The 23,160-nt window shown below is 29.4% G+C and overlaps 1 protein-coding gene across 1 annotated transcript in view; it reads left to right on the top strand.

Moving 5' to 3' along the window:
• LOC107449653 (uncharacterized) overlaps positions 1-23,160 on the top strand; it is a 226,518-nt gene that overhangs the window by 153,902 nt on the left and 49,456 nt on the right. Inside the window, exons 2-3 of the mRNA XM_043047945.2 lie at positions 3,054-3,167; positions 7,648-7,857. Of these exons, the coding sequence (XP_042903879.1) occupies positions 3,054-3,167; positions 7,648-7,857 (324 nt within the window). The remainder of the gene's footprint in view (positions 1-3,053; positions 3,168-7,647; positions 7,858-23,160) is intronic.

The following is a 23,160-nucleotide window of genomic DNA, read 5'->3' on the forward strand; positions in this document are numbered from 1 at the left end:
GGTATGACTATAAACCATTAAATATGTAAACTTAATTGCTCTTAAATGTTAAGCGACCACTATTCTATGGACATCTAAAAGCTTAAGTATGTTACCTCACTTTCAGTTAATGCTAATTTGCCAAAAGGAAAAGCCGTTAAAACCTAATTTTCTTAGTAGTAGCATGTAATTTCTTTTGCATTTATAAATTTCAGAACCAACTTTTAAACCTACCACGACAAACCTTTAGTTAAAAAATATTTATGTAAGATCGAAGTCATATACAAACCTGCCAACTTTTACGCATTTGGCGTAAAATTTTATTTCTATATTTAAAGTGGTAGTAAAATGAATGCTTTTTATATATTCCTCGCATTTATAAACTTAATTTATTATCTTTTTGACCACCACTATTTTTTTAAAAATTATACACATATATATTAATAAGTAAGATTATCGTGGTAGTTCACACAAGCTTTTCAAAATACAGCATTTGTTTCTGCCTAAAAGTGTAGAACAAATTCTATTTTACCACCACTGGGGAAAATCATCCTCAGAAGGATTAAAAGTTTGCAGGTATGCATATATGCCTTCTTATTCCAGCATATTTTTATCAGTCTATTATTGTAGATGCATACCCTCCAACTTATGAGGATTTTGAAAATAATTCTTTCTAGTGGTAGCGAACCAAAATAGAGATTTTTAAAGCAAATGGATCTCTCATAAAACTTTTATCAGAACTTAAGAATCTAGCCATATGGCCTGCACTTTTATAAGTAATAGTGGACAAGTTACGCTAAAATTAATTTTTTTTAAATATTAAGGCATTAATTTTGCTACCGTCTGAAAAGAAGATTTCTGAAACTACGGAAATTCCGTAGCAGTTGGAGGGTATGTAAGATGTTAGCAATGAATAATTTCGTTTTAAATATGAATAATTTACATTATATGTCAGGATGGTAGTTGCGATTGAGTAATTAAATAAATGAAGTAGGTTTTTACCAGTCCTTATATTTTAAGTCGTCTGAGGCACATCACTGTATGTGGAACACTTTTTGTAGCTGCTCATTAATGGTTTAAATTTTTACTGTTCAAAGAATTATTATAGCCGTAAATACCAAGACTAATACAAACTTGAGTAAACAGAGTACTTAGAAAGTCCACCGCTTCTATTAAATAAGAAAATTCGAATATGAGTTGAAAATTGAGTAAAAAAAAATATATACTTTTCGACTACTTGATACACTTTTTATTTCGAAAACACTGGATTAATGAATGCATACCTGCCAACTTTTAATCCCTTCCGTTATCTTTTTTCCCAGTAAAGAAGAGTGTCATAAAAATTCTTTGACCACTGAAAAAAGTAATTTTCAAAATTTTAAAATGTTTAAATGTACGCTTAAATAATCGATATAGTACTACGTTCGATTGATATAGCAGTACAAATGGAACTCTGATCCAGTCGAAACCACAATGAGTGCTGTGTTGGTTAAATAAATTGTTATTTCTTTAGTTTTAAAGAAATTGCAATCAAAAGACTTCTCCTACAGATGATGTCAAATCTGACTGTTACCCTATATATCTCTATGATGTTTTTATCTAACTTATACAACTGCTCTTCAACTTGACAAAAGTTTAAAAGCCGTACTTCGTGATAAACTCGTAAACATGCCTACAAGTGTAACATTAAATAAAACATACAATAATTTTAATTTAAGTTATTCAAAGCAAATATGAAAAAGGATATTATTCCCTGAGATAAGCCTCCACACGGTTGTTTGTTGGTAGTCCGATCATACCACTTTGAAGGTAAACAAGTTTACGAACGAAGCATTTAATACAAAATCTAGTAAAATTACGATACTGGTAGCAAATAAATGTTTAAAATTTCGTTTAATTTTTTAATATAATTGGTTTGTCTTATTTACTTATCTACCACTACAGATTCAATTCTCAAATATATATAATAATTTTCTCTAAACCTTCTCAGCCTAAGCTTTCTTTTGAAATAGAGTAAGAATTCTTGCGCACAATTAATTGGTTCACTCTTTAAATAGTCTGCGCAGACTAATAAGAAACCGTGTGGAGGCTGTCTAGAAGGTAATGGATAATCTCGGCTATAATTCCCTAACTTAATCCTCGGAATGATAAATTTATTTTACAAGTGTACGGATTTATCTAGAGAAATGAACTAAGTTTTCTTCTAACAACTTCAATTTCAAAAAATTATCATCAATGTAAAAACCATAAATATATATTCTTTCGTGGATCATTTTTTTTAAAATTTAGTCAATTTATTCGCCATAGAACCTCTAAAAGCCCTCGTACAAATCTTATGGAAATTATTTCTCAGTCACACCGGCTGAAAATTTAATATGTTGTAACATTTAATACTCAATACATTCTGAATAAAAATTGTCATTGATACCATGCCAAAAACGAATAGTTTCCGAGATACGGAGCCTCAAACATCAAGGATACAGACACCGGTCACTGTGATAAAACGCGTTTGGAGCATGCAGCATTGGCTTAGGTAAATAGGAAGATGTAGCTCATTTAGAGATGGACTTGTAATTAACTTGCTCATTACTTAATCTAACTTCAGTGCTTATGTAAAAGTTCATTTAGAACTACTTTTTTTACAAGTTCCATGATTAATACTAATGTCATGACGGAATTAGAAAATTGAGAATTAATATTTATGGTTTTAGGCATCGTATCACGGAAACTATCAATATTTGGACGTAGTGTCAATTAGAATTTTTGATCAAAATGCTTTGAACTACAACATATTAATTTTTCAGCCAATCTAACAGAGAATTAATTTCCATAAAAATCATACAGGCTCCTTTCAACAAAAACCAAATCTTCATTTACTTATTTTTATAGCAAGGCGCATAAACCATAATATATCGTCACGGGAAAATAAAAACCCTTAAATTAATAAAATAATTCATGAATCATTCATAATGTATGAACATTTCAAACCATTTACATGTTCATTACATGATTTATCTTGTTATATTGAAGCGCAGTTTAGTTTGAGTTAAAAGAAATATTTTGTATCTTTTCAGAGAAAAACGCAGTGGCATTTCGGATCAGAGATTGGCCGAAATAGAAACACTACTGGCACTAGCGAGGCAAGGAAACAGAGATGTAGCATATGGAGTGATCGATCCCCTTAGTCTGTAAGTAGAATAAATAAAGATAAAACTGATACGTACTGTAATATATAATATGTTGTAAGAACACACGTGCATGCCTGCATATATATATATATATATATATATATATATATATATATATATATATATATATATATATATATATATATATATATTATATATATATATATATATATATATATATATATATATATATATATATATATATATATATATATATATATATATATATATATATATATAGATAGATAGATAGATGCCAACTGCTCCTGACACGCTAAAATAATTTAAAAAAAACGGTAAATAACTACCAAGTAAATTTTGCAATTTTTGACGACTTTTGTTTGCTTTTTAAAAGGTATAGCAGGACGTAGGTACAATTAAGTGGTAAATTATATAAGGCTACGAATTATTTAGAAATAGTGTTGGATAAAAATCTACTAAATTGAATTTATTAAACCAAGAATCACAATTGATAAGCTACCACTTTAAAATATATATCTGCTGTACGGAGCAAGTTGGCATCTCTGTGTATATATATATATATATATATATATGCATACCTGCCAACTTTTAATCCTTTTGAGGATGATTTTCCCCAGTGGTAGTAAAATGTTATTTAAATAACAATTTTAGGCAGAAATATAAACTGTATTTTGGAAAAGCTTATACAAACTTCCAATACAGTATTACATATTGATATATATGCTTAATTATATTAAAAATAGTGGTGGTCAAAAAGATTAAAAATTAAGTTTATAAATCTAATAAAAGCATATATTTTACTACCACTTTAAAGATAGAAATAAAATTTTACGCCAAATACGTAAAAGTTGGCAGGTATGTATATATATATATAGATAGATAGATAGATAGATAGATAGGCCAACTGCTCCAGGCACACTAAAATAATTTAAAAAAACGGTAAATAACTACCAAGTAAATTTTGCAATTTTTGACAACTTTTGTTTGCTTTTAAATAGTACAGCAGGACATAAGTCCAATTAACCCGTTTTGTCCCGAATTTATATATTGAAATGATACAAAAAAAAGTTTTCTTGAAAAAGTGGTATGATATGTTATCGAAATTAATTGGTTTTTCTACTGTTAGGGCATTCAAAAAACCTTTGATAGATTAAAAAGTACTAGCTCCTTATAATTCTAGATCTAATCAGAAATAACTAAATCATTGTGGTATCTGAGAATCTTTTAATTCACCCAGATAAATAAAAATGCTGAATAAAGTTTCCCACCACAATGAATGTCTTTGAAAATAGGGACTGTTCTAAAAACATGACGCTAGGCGTTATCCGGTTTCGTGGTGAATTATCTAAGGCTGCAAATTATTTAGAAATAGTGGTGGATAAAAATCTACTAAATTGAATTTATTAAACCAAGAATCACAATTGATAAACTACCACTTTAAAATATATATTTGCTGTCCAGAGCAAGTAGGCATCTCTGTGTGTATATATATATATATATATATATATATATATATATATATATATATATATATATATATATATATATATATATATATATATATATAACATCTATATATATATAACATATATATATATATATAACATATTAAACATCTATCTTCTAAAACTATTTATGATCAATTTTTAAAATTATCCAGTATAATATTACCTTGTGCACATCCATTTCGGGCCCATCCTTGGTAACTAACAAATCAAAACTCAGAATAACAAATCACTTCAGCAGTGCAGTAAGAACGACACTTTAGAACCCTTTGGTTACACTCAATTTGCGCTTTTGTTTTCATCTTTTGTTTTCATATTTTGTAATCTGGCAATCTTTCTGCGAAAACATTTTTAAATCATTCTTGAAAAATAACTGTCCAAGTAAGTTGTTATGATTTTGCTACTCGCTTTATAGTCCCCCCTTTTTAATGTTTTTTATTTTATTTTTTCTTTTTATTTTATTTTATTATCTGTTTTTACATGTTATATTTATTTTTACGTAGTTATTTAATAAAAATTTTTTTGAGTGCTCCTCACACTATTGTATTAATATATTTTGCTTTGGCTTTATTGATACAATATCAGAAAGCACTCTGTTTTGCGGATATAATTGTGTGGGCTGAAGAAAAGATTATATCTTTTTTTTCCGGCTTTTTAATTAACACTTCACTTTTTTTTTTTTTTTTTTTTTTAAATAAAATATTGTTTGTTGTTTTTTTTTTTTTTTTTTACTTATTATTTCCCACCCCCTTTTTTTCATATGTCTATAATTTTTCTTTGTTTTATTCTTCATTTTGAACTTATATATATATATATATATATATATATATATATATTTCGGTTTTCATATACTCAGTAAAAAATAACTCTTTTTACGGCATAAGAATATCACTTAATATTGAAAATTAGTCATCATCTGTAATTTGAATGTTAAATACATCGAGGAACACGATACACACCATCCTATATCATACTAGTTTTTCTCAGTAAATCACGGATAGGGCTTCGACCATCTTATCATAATTTTAATTCTTTTCAAAACAATGGACTTTAATGAACTCATTTTAAATATTTTCATCCTTTTTCGTAGCTGTTTACGAGTTGTTTAATGCTTTCGTTTGATTAAAGCAATAAAAACATTGGATTTTATAATTTTTTTTTAAAATTTCATCACTTGTTTTTTAATAAGAAATCCACCCTTTTTCATAGTTGTTCAATATTTGTAATTTGCTGTTAATTCACCGTCTAATATTTTTGTGCTTATTACTGGAACCAGATTGTTTATCCTCAGCCATTTGTCTCCGAACAATATTTTTATTAATGACTAATAAATAATAATAGCACTTTTTATGAATGAAGATTAATAAATATTTATTGAAAACTATTATTATATTTATTAAAACTATTAACCCTTTGACGCAAATGGTACACCTGCGTCCCTTTTATGTAGTTTTTTCTGTCGTTTTAATTGCAAGCAAAAATATTTTTGGTATTTTTTAATGATAAAAAAACAGTTTAATAATTAAACAAAAACTGTGAGATTAATGGAATTATATTTGTACTAAAATATAAAATCCAAAAAAAGCAGTTTTGAGTTTTTTTCATTGATGTTTAAAAATTTATCACGAATTGATTTTGTAAATTAAAGCAATTTCAACGATGAATAACTGTTTCTCATTAATTTAAATAGCTTCAAAAACGTGCAAATTTAAAAAATTATTGTCTGTTGCCGATAAGCAATAATAGAAAGAACAAACGCAGAATGTCAATTGATGTCAGAGTGTCAGATTTTGAAGGTTTCAGTTGCTTAGTTCGAGTATTGAAACATAAAATACTAGAATATTTCATAAATATATATCTCATATCTTTATTTTTTTCTTATAGTATACATATACATTGGTTTCTAAGTGCCAACTGCTCCGGACACGCGAAAATAATTAAAAAGATGGTAAATAACAACAAAGTAAATTTCGAAAAGTGAAGTGGTGAATTATATAGGCCTACGTATTATTTAGAAATAGTGGTTGATAAAAATCTACTAATTTGAATTTATTAAATTAAGAATCACAATTCTTTCATACGTCAAATTGACGTTTGTCCGTAGAGTTAGGTATATAAGAAACTTCCGTAAACCTAGTGTTAAACTAAAAACTGAAGTATTTACAATTTAAATTAAGTTAAGAAAACACACAGTTAAGTTAAGTTTAAATTTAATTTTTAAGCAAATACGTATATAAATATTTCATGATAAATAGTAATTTTGAATAATATTTCTAATAGGATATATTAATTATACGTTTTTGAAACAAAAGCTTTAAATTAGAAGGACATAGTGGTCTGCTATTAAATATTCTTTTTGAAGTTATCTCAGTGCTACCAGTCACTTTCTTGGTCCTAGGACGGAGGTAAGCCTTTGCATAATATAGGGATCCAATAATTGTATCTAAGACCCTGGTCATGGCAGCTAAATTTATTAAAAAACAATTTCATAAAAAAAAACATTCTAAAATCAGAGGATGCAATTTTGCATGCTTATTGTTTGTAAATTCTTTTTTTTTAATAATAAAACATCCCTCGATCTCCATTTAAAAATACTATTCGCCTTAAAAAGACAGCAAAAAAACAACAAAAATGGTGTGTATCTACCACTACAAAAATACAATTCCAATTCACTAGTATTTAAAACACTTTGATTTGAGCCTCACTATGTTTAACAAAGATATATGCTTGAATTTAAATTCTTATCTATTAGACACATAGTTTTTAAAATATGTTTTCAAACCCCATAAATATTAATGAATCCCATCGTTACAATTTGTAGAATAGTATTAAGCCTTATTTTCGAATTGTAGAAAGTATATTCTGCTAAGCCTTACTTTAGAACTATAGTACTACAATAATAAGGTTACTATTAGCATAAAATTTACATTTTCGGAAGGAACATGTGTAGTAATGCATTCAGATTTTCTATTATTGCATATTTCTCTCTGCAGAGGCAAAAGGAAGCGGAGTTACGATATGGACAGCTCAAACCAACTGGAAGATGATTTCCCCTTGGATGTACTCCGTGAAGCAAGACCCAAATATCCATCGAACAAATACGAATCCCTAATGTTCTCTCACAGGTTACCAGAAAGACTGTTCCGGTTTAGAACGAATGAGTTTGAAAACAGAGATTTACAGAGCAACGACGATGCTGCCAAGTAAATATATCTTTATTTTATAACGCAAACGATAATTAGAGTTTAATTTTACCAAATTATATCTTATATTAAATTAAAAAGTGTTGATGCGCTAGCAGAACTCCAATTCCAAAAATAGTATTTGGTAAAAGTAGTTCTATTTTGAGTTTTTCTTTTTGATTGCTGTTCTATTTTACAATGCTAACGATAATTAAATTTTAATTTTGTTCTATATATAATGAGAAAAGTGTTCATGCATAAACTCAACTGCAAATTAAGAAACAGTCTATTGTCCTTATATACGTGTGGGATTATTTCATTTTTTCTTTTTGATTTTTTATTCTATTTTGTAACGCTAACAGAGCAACCATTTTGCAGCGCTAACGCTACTTAACAACGCTACTTAAAATAGTTTTTAGAATTATCGATACGTCTCGGATCGATAATTCTAAAAACAAGTTGCAGGTTCTCAATTGAATTCTTTAGAGGAAATCAAAAACTACTTTTTTGTGTTCCTTTTGTGATAAAAAGAGTTGCTTCTTTTTTAGAGAATTAAAATATCTAAAACGATAGCTAATTAGCAGAGCTAAATAATAATTTAAGGCAAACTTAATGTGTTTAATTGTGCTAACATTTAAAAACTAATCTATACAATTAATAGGTTTTATATGCATGTTTAAGTTCTTTGTATGTAGCGGTGGCAAATCTTTCCAAAATTATATTTAATAATTCAATATAATATATAAAAATACTCGGATATTCGGAACACGCACACACACACATGTTCTTATCTACCCGTAACGATTAACGATTCAAAAAGATTGCCGAAGGTAGCACATACCGATTCGTCGGATAATTAAAAGCGATATAAATATGCAAATTAATAGAATAATGGAAAAAAAAGAAAAGGGAGACGTACACAAGTACAATCCTAGAGGTCAGGAAGACCACAATAGTGCCATGTGAATAAGCATTCAAGAGAAGTAATTACGGTGTATGGCACATGAAATAAAAAATTTAAATAAACCCGGCTATATACAACAGAGTGTGAAAAACATCGTGAAAATTTAATCAAGATCAAAACTTTTGTTAAATTTTATGACAAGACTGATGCATGATATCGATATCCTACGTATGTCAGGTGATTATTTCGGCCCCGTCAGGGGCCCTAACTCATTCATCTGAGAGGAGAAGTAATAAAACGTAGCGGAAGCTCATATCATTGGGGTAAAATAAAAATGGGCAATACAAGATTAATATAAGCAATAAGAAAAGGTATGTACAGGAATATTTACAGAGAAATATAATCTCAACTCCTGCCTGCCTCGTCAACCCCCTTGCGGGCTTCAATTGTGCACAGGCAGGAACCTTGATTAAAAATGTGATGAAAATATTTACAAATTAAAAGGAGAAACTTTTTGAAAATTTCTATTAGATATAATGCTCGATTTAAAATTAATCTGAATATTATTTTTTAATAAAATTTATAAATTTATTTTAGTGGTAGCTAAAGTTTTTTGTTTTGTAAATATATTTAAAACATATTTTCTGCATTGCTGCATGCAAATTATTCAAAACTTCATATGATTCCAACATTTTATCAATTATTCCGAATTGAGCCTTTATATATGTATATATGATGAAGAAAAAATAATCATTATTATGTCTTTTTTTAACAAAATTCCTATAATTCATAAAATATTCTGATACATTTTTTTTCAATTTTTCACTGCGTATTCTTGCTACATATTCTCGTACACATCACATTAAGATAATCGTAAAATTATCCAACCATTTAAACGTAGCCAAAAGTGCTTGGCATGATTTTTCACCTTTAATGACATACTACCTACATTTCAATGATTATCAATGATATTATTTTTAGCTCTGGAATCTATTTTCGGCATTCATTTCTTCGAAACTCAATTCTAGTGAACAAAAAATAACGATATTCTGATCAATCGTAAAAACAAAATAAAAATTGAATTTTATTATTATTAGAGAGGATTTTATTATATCTTTTTCACTTATTCATGCTTTTTGCTTTATAATGATACAAACTTTTATTCAATATTTCCAGCTTTATGTGTGACGTATTCCAAATTGAAACTGCGATTAATTAATGTTTAACTTCAAAAAACGCCTTTCTTCCTATTTTGGTTAGGACTATATCAAAACTAATTTTCTAAGCTTCTCAACATAAGTTAGAATGTTAATTAACGTGAAGTTAATTAAATATAGAGCCGTGTCGAACATCAAATTTGTTGAAATATAATTCTTTATCGTCTGCGTCTTTTACTCCATTCAGATTTATTATTTGTTTATGTCTTTTATTGTAACCGTGATATATTTTTTGCTTTAAAATATTTTGATTTGATGTATTTTACCACCTGGCAACTTCGATACATAATTAGTTTGTTTATGTACTACAGGGCTTCATGCCTGTCTTTGTGTTAAGAAATATACAGTGTAGGACTAGAAATCCTTGCGAAAGAATATAAAATGAGTCACTTAAAAGAATTGATACTTGATTGGTTTGGCTTACTCGAAATAGAATGGAAAGAACAGTTACTAACGTAAACAAATGCCGCCTTTCAACAACCAATCAGGATGGCGATACCTACAGTACGTCACTTGCAGGTATCCCATTACATAGCTTCCGAAGCCAACTTCACCCAAATACACAGAGAATTTCTCTTTAATGTTGTGAATGGTAGTGAGAAAGCATTGCGAGTTAAAATTATTGTTCAAATTTGTCTAGTACTTAAATACCTTGAAAATGCTTTTAATACAGTACAGAACCCGTTATCCGGAAATCAGAAAACCGGAAAACCAAAAAACCGGAACGAAATTCGATAAATTTTCCCGCCATTTTAAAAAGAAAAATTTTTTTCTTCCTCATAAGATCTTAGGATTTTTCTTTCTTTTTGGAAAGATGTTTACCTTACTATCATTTTGGAAATAATCATTAGTGTATTACTTCGTTTTTTCTTCTTTTTAAGATTATTTCCAAATATTATTTTTTTTAGTTGGGTTTAACAATTAAAAAAACGGCTTTTTGTAGCGATTCAGAAAACCGGAAATATCAGTTATCCGGAATAGCGATGGTCCCGATCGTTCCGGATAATCGGTTCCCTACTATATATTTAAATACTAGAATTTTAAGTCAACGCACTACCGCTTGACTATTAAGTATTTATTCATTTGGTTGAGTTATTTATAAGCGGGGCTGATAGTCGGAATCTTTTCGAATCACGTATATTAAACTAAAATAATAACCGCTAAAACACACATTTTGGAATCGAAGCAAAAGAATCTTTCGGACAAAGAGAAAACGGTTGCAGCCTTGATATGCCTAATTTTGTTTTAAAGAAATAATTCCTTAAATTCCATTTATAGATTGATTAAAGCTATCATTTAGCAAAACTCAATCTGATTAATATATGATCACTTTAGATTCGTTGAGACGAGTCTTCATGAAATTTTACTTAATTTCGCCTTTGTAGCGGAATTTAAAAGCTAATGGAACTTGAATCGGTTTCTGTCCTTTTGGAAATTTATTTGAAATTAACACTACGTTAGATAATGCTCCGTTAGTGATCCAGATATATCCTATCAAAAGATGCTGTTTTAAAATTGATTATGAATAATAAGGTATATTCCGATTAAATAACTAGATTGGAATGTTTGTACTCATGCTTGCTTACTTCTTGTTCGAGTTATGTAAGCAATTTAATTTTTTTTTCATTATTTATTTTTTCGATTCTGTCGAATCGATTTCTGTCCTTTTGGAAATTTATTTGAAATTAACACTGCGTTAGATAATGCTCCGTTAGTGATCCAGATATATCCTATCAAAAATTGCTGTTTTAAAATTGATTATGAATAACAAGGTAAATTCCGATTAAATAACTAGATTGGAATGTTTGTACTCATGCTTGCTTACTTCTTGTTCGAGTTATGTGAGCAATTAAAAAAAATTTTCATCATTTATTTTTTTAAAAAATCATAACTCGAGAGCTATTAGGAAAAATTGAGCAAAATTTTCAGATATTATGCGAAATGTACGTGGAATTTTTCAAAAGAAAAAAAATACTACATATTACAAAAAAAAAATAATAATACAGAAAAAGAAATTGAACATTATAGTGGTGATGCATGTGCCTAAAAATTGTAAAAAGTAGTAGCCACTTAATTTTTGGCGATTTTAGAAAACCAAAAATAGGGATCACGCTATTTTCAGTTTCAAAATATGCTGTCTGCTTTAAATTGTAAGGATGCCATCTGCGTCTTACGCTTTAGTGATAAGGCTTTTAAAGTATTTTCAAAATTAACCAAAATAGAGCTAATTCTCCACGATAGTCTAAAATCTTTCACAGAAAGCTAAGCAGTTATGTTAGGGGAGAAAATACATTATGAGTTAGCGTCGTACTTAACATAACTTTCCAAACAGCGCCTAAACAACTCATTCCAAGTATATTTGTTTGGCACTTTTGATACAGCTTAATAAAGCATCATCCTTATTCAATGCGTTTTAACAAGATGTATAATAAATTAATTTTTAATTTTCTAGTGGTATTAAATGTTTGTATTAAATGTAATTATTAATTTATAGGGATGCCACCTGTTTCACATTCCAGAAAGGTTTTAAAATATTGGTAGCAAATTAAATAGTAAAACTTGTTGAATAAGGATAATTACGCACCCTCTTTAAAAGAGTCACCACGACATAACTGCCATAAAGTTACATTTCATAGAATACTTTGAATTTTTAATATGCAATGATGAAAACATTACATAAAATGAAAAGTACTAAACTAAAAATAACTTAAATTTCGCTACCACTAGAAAATATTTTTTTACAAAGCGTAGCACGCTAGCATCTCTGTATTTCTATTTTACCTGCGAAGTCCGACTACCGGGGGGGGAGTCATCAAATGATCGGATTTTCATAATTTAGGATTCGAGGGGATGTCTTCAAATATATTAATTAGCGCAGGCAATATTTTAAGCTTCGAAATCAAACGCAAAAACATACTTTCTCTGAATGAAAATATGCCTTTTTTTTCTCAAGTGAATCGGATTTCTGATCCCCAAGATTATGGGTAGCCACTATCTGGGATATATGGTCCCTATAGTTCGGTCAGGAGAGCGATACAAAGTTTAGACAAGTTAATATGTTAATCTTTTTACGTATTTCGCCATGTCTCGAGAACTTTTTAAGTGAATCAAAAAAAAATTTGCACACAATTATAAAATTCATTTATCCAATGATAATTCCATGCAAAAAAATTTATTTCAGTAAATATTTATTATTTTTCATTACATTATTAAATAATTGCCGAAAAAGTTTGAATTGTAAAATGTAAATTTTTTTGTCACATTAAGGTAGGCAATTTTGCATGGCAAAATACAAAATTTGATCAAAATTGGTTGATTAGTTCCTGAGAAATGAAATTTTAATGTAGTTGAATATTTGAAATTCGATTTCTCAGGAACTATTCCACCGATTTCGTTCCAATTTTCTGTTTCGATATGTAAAATAACATACATTTAAATGAAGTAAAAACATTTTATACCTAACAATTAAAAAAAATTTCGACCATTATTAAATAAAATAATAAGAAACAAATACTTATTATAAATTATTTAAAATTAAAATTAAGGAGTATTAACTTTGGATCACTTTCCTGGCCAAACTATGGGAGCCATATTTCATTGATTGCGGCCACCTTCTATATCATCAGAAATCTGATTCCGTTTGAGAAAAAAAAAGTTTTGTTTATTCAGCGAGAGTACGTTTTACTGTCTGATTTCGTAACTTAAAATATCGCTTGCACTAATCAATTAGTATATTTGAGATTACCGTCTCAAATCATTAAGAATGAGTCCTATAACGTAAAGATCCGATCATTAGATCAAAAGTTATTCAGTGTGTTCCTTTTTTTTTATGGCGTACGGTACATTTTCTGCTGTATTTCAGAAATACAGCAGCAAGTCTACATTTATCATTAAATTTACAGAAATTATTGCGTCTGGATCTCTGTTTTCGAAACCAGAACTTCTTAAAACGGTAATTAACTACTAGGTGAATTTTTGCAGGTAAAAGTGGTGAATTATATAAACCTACGAATTGTTAATAAGTATGTTTGGTTTAATAAATTCAATTTAGTGGATTTTTATCCACCATGGATAAAAATCTACTAAATTGAATTTATTAAACCAAGAATCACAATTTATAAACTACCACTTTAAAATATATATTTGCTGTCTGGAGCAAGTTGGCATCTCTGTAAGTGCTGTTATATGTTTCTAGAGATAGGTATGTCAGAAACGTCCGTAAACCTAGTGTTAACATAACTTTCCGAAAAGCGCTAAACCCTTTCGCGCCGACTGTCACAAATACGTGCCAGCATAAAACCGTATCAACCAGGGTAAAAAGATAATACTGGTAATCAAAGTAATTCCTTAGCAGTTTATTTGTGGGCGGAGTTATAATTGTTTGATTTATTTAACTCATCATTACTTTGTTCAAAATAAAAGTATTTAGTTATACTTTGAACTAACATTGATTATATATGATTAAACTAACAGTAATCAAAGTAAAAGCAAAGTAAGTCTGTCAAATTAGTAACGACTACATTTAAGTTACCGTTTTTTCTTTAATTACATCCTGATCCTGATTTTGTACGACTGCTTTTCTGAATCACCCGTCCACAAGGCGTTAAACAACTCATTCAAAGGATAACTGTTCGGTATTTTTGTTTTAAGTTTAATCATGCCAATTGCTATTGGCATTTTCAACATAGTTAATGAGCTACGAAATAAGAAGTCCTATCATCTTTCTCTTTATTTAACTAAAACTGGGTGCCTGGGCCGCGCAGCGGCCCCTAACCCATTCATCATGAAGTATTTACAAGTTGAATTAAAAAACATTTTGAATTATGCAGCATTTAGGTAGCATTACAGAAGATCAAGCATATTTGCTTGATAAATTAAACATGATTTGATATTTAATATAAGTCATGATTTATGCAATAATCAGAAATTTTCGTGAATATAAAAAGCACAATTGATATTTAAGCATTGATTGGTATTAAATTTGATGCAATCATAGGTTGTGATTAAAATATGAATTAAATTAATGTGTAAACAATTACAATTGATATTTTAGCATTGAATGGAATTTAAATTTGATGCATTCATAAGTTATGATAAATTATGAGTAAAATTAGAATATATGCAAATGCGATTGACAATTTAGCATTGAATAAAGTTAGAAGTGTGTAATTTTAAGTTGTAAAACAAATATAACATGATATATGATAAATTTACAGAAGTTTTGTTTAATATTGGTGTCGCCATCTATCGGACACAATTCGCTATTTAATTGAGCTGTTTTACTTTTTTCTTTGAAGAAGAGTTTGATAATCTACATATTACACTAATGCAAGAGTTCCGAATGAATAGTCCGGAATTGGGCATGACTATGACATTATGGAGCATTATCTCTAATGATTCTTTGCAGTAATTGGAGTACCTCTTCATTCTTTATGAGTTCTTGCAGTTCTTTTATTATTATGACAAGTCTGCGAGCCATACCGGCTGTTGTTGTGGGAATCGGGCGAGAGCCCTTCCTAGTGGGACGGGCTATGCACCCAGTGTAGTTTGCGGTATGGGATTCACTACAGTTGCAACATTTTGGTGGAGTGTGTCTGTCCTTTCTGCATTCATGGGAGCGATGATTGCCAGCGCATTTCACACATCTTGAGGCAGCGTTGCATGATCTTTGAGTGTGGTGGAATGCTTGACAATTAAAACATTGAATTGGTCCACGACCCCCCCCCCCCTAAATCTCTCTATTCTGACTGGAATACTTTGAATAGTGGTGATGGAGTTAATTTGATGATTTTGCACTGTATTTTTAAGAATTATGAGAAAAAGTGGGAGGAGCCTATAGGCCTCGCCCACTTTTCTCTTAAACTGTATGACTTTATGAGTTGTAATGCCTGTTTTTGCCAGTTGATGGGAGATCTCATCTGTTTTGTATTCTGTTGATAGTCCACGGAGTAATACTTTAATATGTATGGTTGGATGCGCTTGTGCAGAGGTAATGGGTGTGTCTGTTTCTTCATTGGGAACTTCCATGGGTGGAGCTATGTCAGAGTTGACTATTGTTTCAGATAGTAGCAAGGAGGTGGCGGCATCTATTGGTGAAGAAGAGGTGCTTTCTGTAATCATGATTTGTGCATACTCAATATTTTTGGCTTTGTTTTGCTTTTTCTTCTTCCTTTTTCGCTTTTTTGTAGGAGGCTCTGCACTATTTTTAGCTATATTTTCTGTATCGGTTGTCATTTCGCTTTTCTGTTCTAAATTTTGGCCTGCATTTTGAGTTTCCATAAGTTGAGTTTTGAGTTGCGAGCAATCCTGGAGCTCTTTCGCTGCTGTTTCAATTTCTTCGTTGGTCATCCTTATCATTTCCATCCATTCTTCATATAACTTCCGTTCACCTGGACTCATGCTTTCCACATTGACCGTTGGTTCTCGTGAAGTCTTTTCGGTTTGCCATTTTCCGCCACGTGGATGATTTTGATACGTAGCCATATTGCGTGATTTGATTTTGTTGTCGAATTCTGTGGATTCCTCATCCGTCGTAGAGTCACTGAGGTTTTGACGCCCGGTAGGCGTGCTTGTCTTTCCACCACGTCCGCAACGTCGAAGACTCATTTTGCAGTACTTTAAAAATTGAATTGAATAAACTTAAACTTAATTTTTGCACTTTACATTAAACTACGATCTTCAAACTTTGCCACGTCCAGACATAATTTCGAGAGAATTATTAAGAACTACTCACCAAAAGAATTAAACATCAATAACTCAAAACATCAAAATTTTTTCCTCGTCAGGAACATCAAATGGGCTGACCGGAGCTCAGAATCTGACACCTTGTGTAACACTCGACATCTGGTCAGGTATATCCCTCAATGAATCGAAGAGTTGAGGTCAATCAGGATCGTAACATCAAGACTTAGCATCAAAAGTTCAGAAGTCCTATCATGGTATTTCAGGAAATGTTTTTATAATTAATTTTAAATTTTGTATTGGTAGAAAATGTTTGTATTAAATTTAATTATTATTTATTTATACGGATGCCAACTGTTCCGCATACTGGAAAAGTTTTAAAATACTGGTAGCAAATTAAATAGTCACACTTGTTGAATAAGGATAATTATGCACCCTCTTTCACACCAAGGACGTCATTTTGACTAGTTTTTAATTTCAATTAGAAAAACAGTGATAAATATAATGACATAATTTCTTAGAATTTTGTGGCTTTTATAATTATTTTTAATATTGATATTTATTAATAAATTGTTATATAACTTAAAATAATATCAAAAATATTAAACATTAATTTTAAACAAATTTCTATTTACATTATTTATTCTTTCACAATGCAGTCATTTTGATTGCTTTGTGAAACAATATTCTGCATTTTTAATGTTAAAAGAGTCACCAAGAGATAACTGCCTTTACCTACTTTGATTACAAAAATTGGGCTCCTGAGCTGCGCAGAAGGCCCATATCCCATACATCATGCAATGTAACAGAAAAATTATACTATAAAACAGTTTGAGTTCAGCAATCTATGAAGTGGCTGGTACGCGATGACTGCCATAAAGTTACATTTCATATGATACTTTGAGTTTTTAATATGTAGTGATGAAACATTTACATAAAATAAAAATTACTAAACTAAAAATAACTTACATTTTGTTACCACTAGAAAATATTATTTTACAAAACGTAGCACACAAGCATCTCTGTATTTCTAATTCACCTGTGAATTCCAACTACCGCGGGTAGTCATCGAATCGTCAATTTTATCGAATGATCGGATTTTCACATTTTAGAACTCAATCTTAATGGTTCCAGGAGGGGACTTCAAATATGTTAATTAGTGCAGACGATATTTTAAGTTACGAAATCAAACACAAAGACGTACTTTCTCTGAATGAACATACCTTTTTTTTTCATGGGATTCTGATTTCTGACCCCCAAAATTGTGGGTAGCCGCAATCTGGGATATATGGTCCGTATAGTTCGGTCAAGAGCGAGATACAAAGTTTGGACAAGTTAAAATGCTAATCTTACTTTTTGCGTCTTTCGCCATGTCACGAGAACTTTTTAAGTGAATTAAAAAAAATTTGCACACAATTATAAAATTCATTTATCCAAAGATAATTCCATGCAAAAAATTAATTTCAGTATATATTTATTAGTTTTTACTATATTATTGAATAATTTCCGAAAAAGTTTGAATTGTAAAGTATACAATTTTTTATGTCACATTAAGGAATGCAATTTTACATGGCAAAATTGGTTGATTAGTTCTTGAGAAATGAAATTTTAATGAAGTCGTGTATTTAACACGTTGAGCGCCGCGTCAGCCATCGGTGGCTGACACTGGACTTTCCATTCAGGCCACGTCAACCACCGGTGGCTGACACTGGACTTTCCATTCAGGCCGCTTCAACCACCGGTGGCTGACACTGAAATTACATTTAGGCTGCGTCAACCACCGCTTGCTGACACTGACCTTTCACATAGGCCATGAAAAACAGCTGGCTGACAGCGTATAACATGATATAGAACAATAAAATTCACACTCTTTTATGGAATTGCAGAAAATTTATTCAAAATTTACTTAATTATTGTGATTCTTGGTTTAATAAATTCAATTTAGAAGATTTTTATCCATCATTATTTTTAAACAATTCGTAGGCATGTATAATTCACCACTTTTCTCTGATATATTATGTTAAATCTTTTACAAACTTTACAAACATTTAAAAAATCTGTCTATATTTGCAAATTTAGTTTGTAGTTATTTACTGTGTCGCCAGACGAGAAAACCATGTAAAATTAGCGTGACATTCAGCGTGTTAAAGTTTGATTTCTCAGGAACTATTTTACCGATTTCGCTAACATTTTCTATTCCGCCATGTAAAATAACATACATTTAAATTTTGTAAAAAATTCAAAATTTTTTCGACTATTATAAAATAAAATAATAAAAGAAACAAATATTTACTTCAATTTATTTAATATTAAGGAGTACTACCTATGGATAACTTTACTGGCCCAAACTATGGAAGCCATATTTCACTGATTGCCGCCACCTACTATATCATCAGAATTCTAAATCCGTTTGAGAAAAAAAAGTTGTGTTTATTCAAAGAGAGTACGTTTTTCTGTCTGATTTCGTAACTTAAAATATCGCTTGCACTAATTAATTAGCATATTTGAGATCACCCTCTCGAATCATTAAGAATGAGTCCTAAAACGTAAGATCCGATCATTAAATCAAAAGTTATTCAAGGTGTGCCTATTTTTTTCCCGCTGCGAACATTTTCTGTCATATTTCAGAAATATAGCAGCAAGTCTACATTTAACATAAAATTTACAGAAATTTATGTTACATTAAATTTGCGGAAATCTTTTCTAACCTGATAAATTTTATCTAAAATCAAAGATCAAAAAACATTTTTAAATGACATGAAATTAAATATTTAATATTGTTTGCAAAGATAAAGTAATTAGAATAAATTGATTTTGAACCTCAAGCATTTATTTGCTAAAAAACACAAATATTCTCAAGAAATATTATAAGAAATGAAGATAAGCGATTGCATATGAATTATGAAAAGTAACGTAATTAACAGAGAAGAAAGGAAAAGCATTTCATTTATATTATAAATTGTTAATGGCTCTAAATTGTTTGGTGAAATTATACTATCAAAAAATCATTCTTCTTTAAACAATATCTCTTTCACGGTGCTGATTCCTAAGAGTACCTTCAAAGAAAATTCAAAATATTACTATTAAAAACTTTATACTCTTCAAAAAAAATACAAATTAAAATAAAAATCGACATCTTTCAAGCTCTCAAAGACAAGCGCCCATTTTCTTAAGACTTCTTAGAAGATGTAAACTTCTTTCCAAGAAGTCTTTCTTTAAGAACTCTTAAGCGTGATGAAATTTCCAGACTTGCCATTCATTTCCGTCTAACAAGTCTTGAAAATGGGGGCCTGTTTTGAGAGCTTAAAACATGTCGACTGTTATTTGTACATTTTTGTAGCGAACGAAATTTTCAATCAGTTATATCTTATAGCTTCCGTTTCTTGGGGTTATTTATTTAATTAAAATATAGTTAAATATTTCAAAAACGAAGTTTGATTATAATTTTTTTTTTTAAATATTACTGCTAAAATGACAACCCAACGGCACCATTTCACAGTTAAAAATTTCCAGAAATTATTTAAAAAATACTTTTTTCGTGATTTATAATTGTAAAAATAATTCGTAAAATGTCCCCTTAGTGATTTATTAGTAAAGCTATAACATATTATAAACAAAATAATAATACAGAAAAAGAAATTGAACATTTTAGTGATGATGCATGAGCCTAAAAATGTAAAAAGGAGGAGCCACATAATTGTTGAAGATTTGCAGAATAAGAAGCAAAATTAGGGATCACGCTATTTTAAATTTCATAATATCTTGTTTGCTTGAAATTGCATTTCAAGCAAATCTGCATTTGACATTTTCATGGTAAGGCTTTTGAAGTATTTTCAAAATTAACCAAAATAGCGTTTTAACCCTTTGCTCTCGGAGTTCTTTCAGCTGTTAAAAAAAAATGAACGCAACCACTAACATTTTGAAAGAATTTTTACTGACTTACTTTATAATAACCAGAGATCACTGAATGAAGTGGTAACTAAACATTAAGGTGAGAAAAAAAAAATTTAGAGCGGTGAGAAATTTACAGGTAACTCACAATCACCTGTCGAGTGCAAATGGTTAATTCTCCATGATAATCTAAATCTTTCACAGAAAGCGATGCAGTTATGTTAGGGGAGAAAAGACATTATAAGTTAGAATCTTATTTAACTTAACTTTCCGAACAGCGCTGAAACAACTCATTCACAGGATATTTGATCAGAATCTTGCTCTAAGTTTTACAATGCTAGTCGCTATTGGCACTTTTATTACAGTCAAAAAACCATTTTTGAACTAAGTCAATCAATACCTTTTAACAGGAAATATTATAAAATTAATTTTAAATTTTGTAGTGGTATTCAATGCTTGTATTAAATTTAATTATTATTTATTTATAGAGATGCCAACTGTCCCGCATTCTGGAAAAGTTTTCAAACATTGGTAGCAAATAAAATAATAAAACTTGTTGAATAAGGATAATTACTCACCCTCTTTAAAGGACTCACCACGAGATGACTGCTATAAAGTTACATTTCATATGATACTTTGAATTTTTATTATGCAGTAATGAAAAAATTACATAAAATAAAAAGTACTTAACTAAAAATAACTTAAATTCCGTTACCACTAGAAAATATTTCTTTACAAAGCGAAGCATCTCTGTATTTCTATTTTACCTACGAAGTCCGACTACCGAGGTTAGTCATCGAATGATCGGAATTTCACATTTTAGGATTCGAGGGGGTATCTTCAAATATGTTAATTAGTGCAAGCGATATTTTAAGTTACGAAATTAAACACACAAACGTACTTTCTCTGAATGAAAATATGCCTTTTTTTTCTCAAGTGATTCGGATTTCTGATCCCCAAGATTATGGGTAGCCACAATCTGAGATATATGGTCCCTATAGTTCGGTCAGGAGAGCCATGCAAAGTTTAGACAAGTTAATATGTTAATCTTTTTACGTATTCCGACATGTCTCGAGAATTTTTTAAGTGAATCAAAAAAAATTTTGCACTCAATTATAAAATTCATTTATAATTAAAAATTAGATAATTCCATGAAAAAAAATTAATTTCTGTAAATATTTATTATGTTTCACTATATTATTAAATAATTATCGAAAGAGTTTGAATTGTAAAATATAAATTTTTTTGTCATATTAAGGTGGGCAACTTTCCATGGCAAAATACAAAATTTGATCAAAATTGGTTGATTAGTTCCTGAGAAATGAAATTTTAATGTAGTTGTATATTTAAATATCGATTTCTCAGAAACTATTCCACCGATTTCGCACAAATTTTCTATTTCGCCATGTAAAATAACATACATTGAAATGAAGTAAAAACATTTTATACCTAACAATTCAAAATTTTTTCGACCATTATTAAATAAAATAATAAGAAGCAAATACTTATTATAATTTATTTAAAATTAAAATTAAGGGGTGCTAACTTTGGATGATTTTCCTGGCCCAAACTATGGGAGCCATATTTCATTGATTGCGGCCACCTTCTATATAATCAGAAATCTGATTCCGTTTCAGAAAAAAAAATTGTGTTTATTCAGAGAGAGAGAGTACGTTTTACTGTCTGATTTCGTAACTTAAAACATCGCTCGCACTAATTAATTAGCATATTTGAGATTACCTTCTCGAATCATTAAGAATGAGTCCTAAAACGTAAAGATCCCATCATTAGATCAAAAGTTATTCAGTGTGTTCCTTTTTTTATGGCGTACTGTACATTTTCTGCTATATTTTAGAAATACAGCAGCAAATCTACATTTAACAGTAAATTTACAGAAATTTATGTTACATTAAAATTGCGGAAATTTTTCTCGCGTGTAAAGATGCTCCAATCTAATGAAAATAATTCAGTGTAAAATGAGATAAGTATATAAATAAAAAAGGCATGCATCAGCAAAATGTTTCTATAGAAATAAATTCATCTCAAGTTCCTGCAGTATCAGCATAGAAATAAAATGGTAGCGCAACAAAAGCAAAGACTTTAGCTTCCAAATTTATTATTCATGTTTAAGTAATGAATTGGTTTTAGCTCCAGAAACCATAATCTTAATTTACTTCCCTTCTAAAAATATTAATTAAATTCCTTTTTTTTTTTTTTTTTTTTGGTTTATGTAAGTGGTAAAATGCTTTTTACTTACATTACCGCAAACAAGGTACCTTTAATTAAATAAGCAAAGAAGTTGAAATAATGCATATGCTTTGTTCTTTCTTTATAAAAACTAGTTCGCATAGTATGTTTCTAGATAAACCTGATAAATTTTATCGAAAATCAAAGTGCAAAAAGCAATATTAAATGACATGAAATTAAATATTTATTATTGTTAGCAAACATAATGTAATTAGAATAAATTGATTTTGAATCTCAAGCATTTATTTGCTAAAAAAACACAAATATTCATAAGAACTCTTATAAGAAATGAGGTTAAGCGATTGTATATGAATTATAAAAAGTAACGTAGTTAACAGAATAGAATGGAAAAGCAATTCATTTATATTATAATTTGTTAATGGT

Source organism: Parasteatoda tepidariorum, chromosome 4 (genome assembly GCF_982258835.1).
Source record: "Parasteatoda tepidariorum strain Cologne lab strain chromosome 4, Ptep-v5.0, whole genome shotgun sequence".
Taxonomy (NCBI): domain Eukaryota; kingdom Metazoa; phylum Arthropoda; class Arachnida; order Araneae; family Theridiidae; genus Parasteatoda; species Parasteatoda tepidariorum.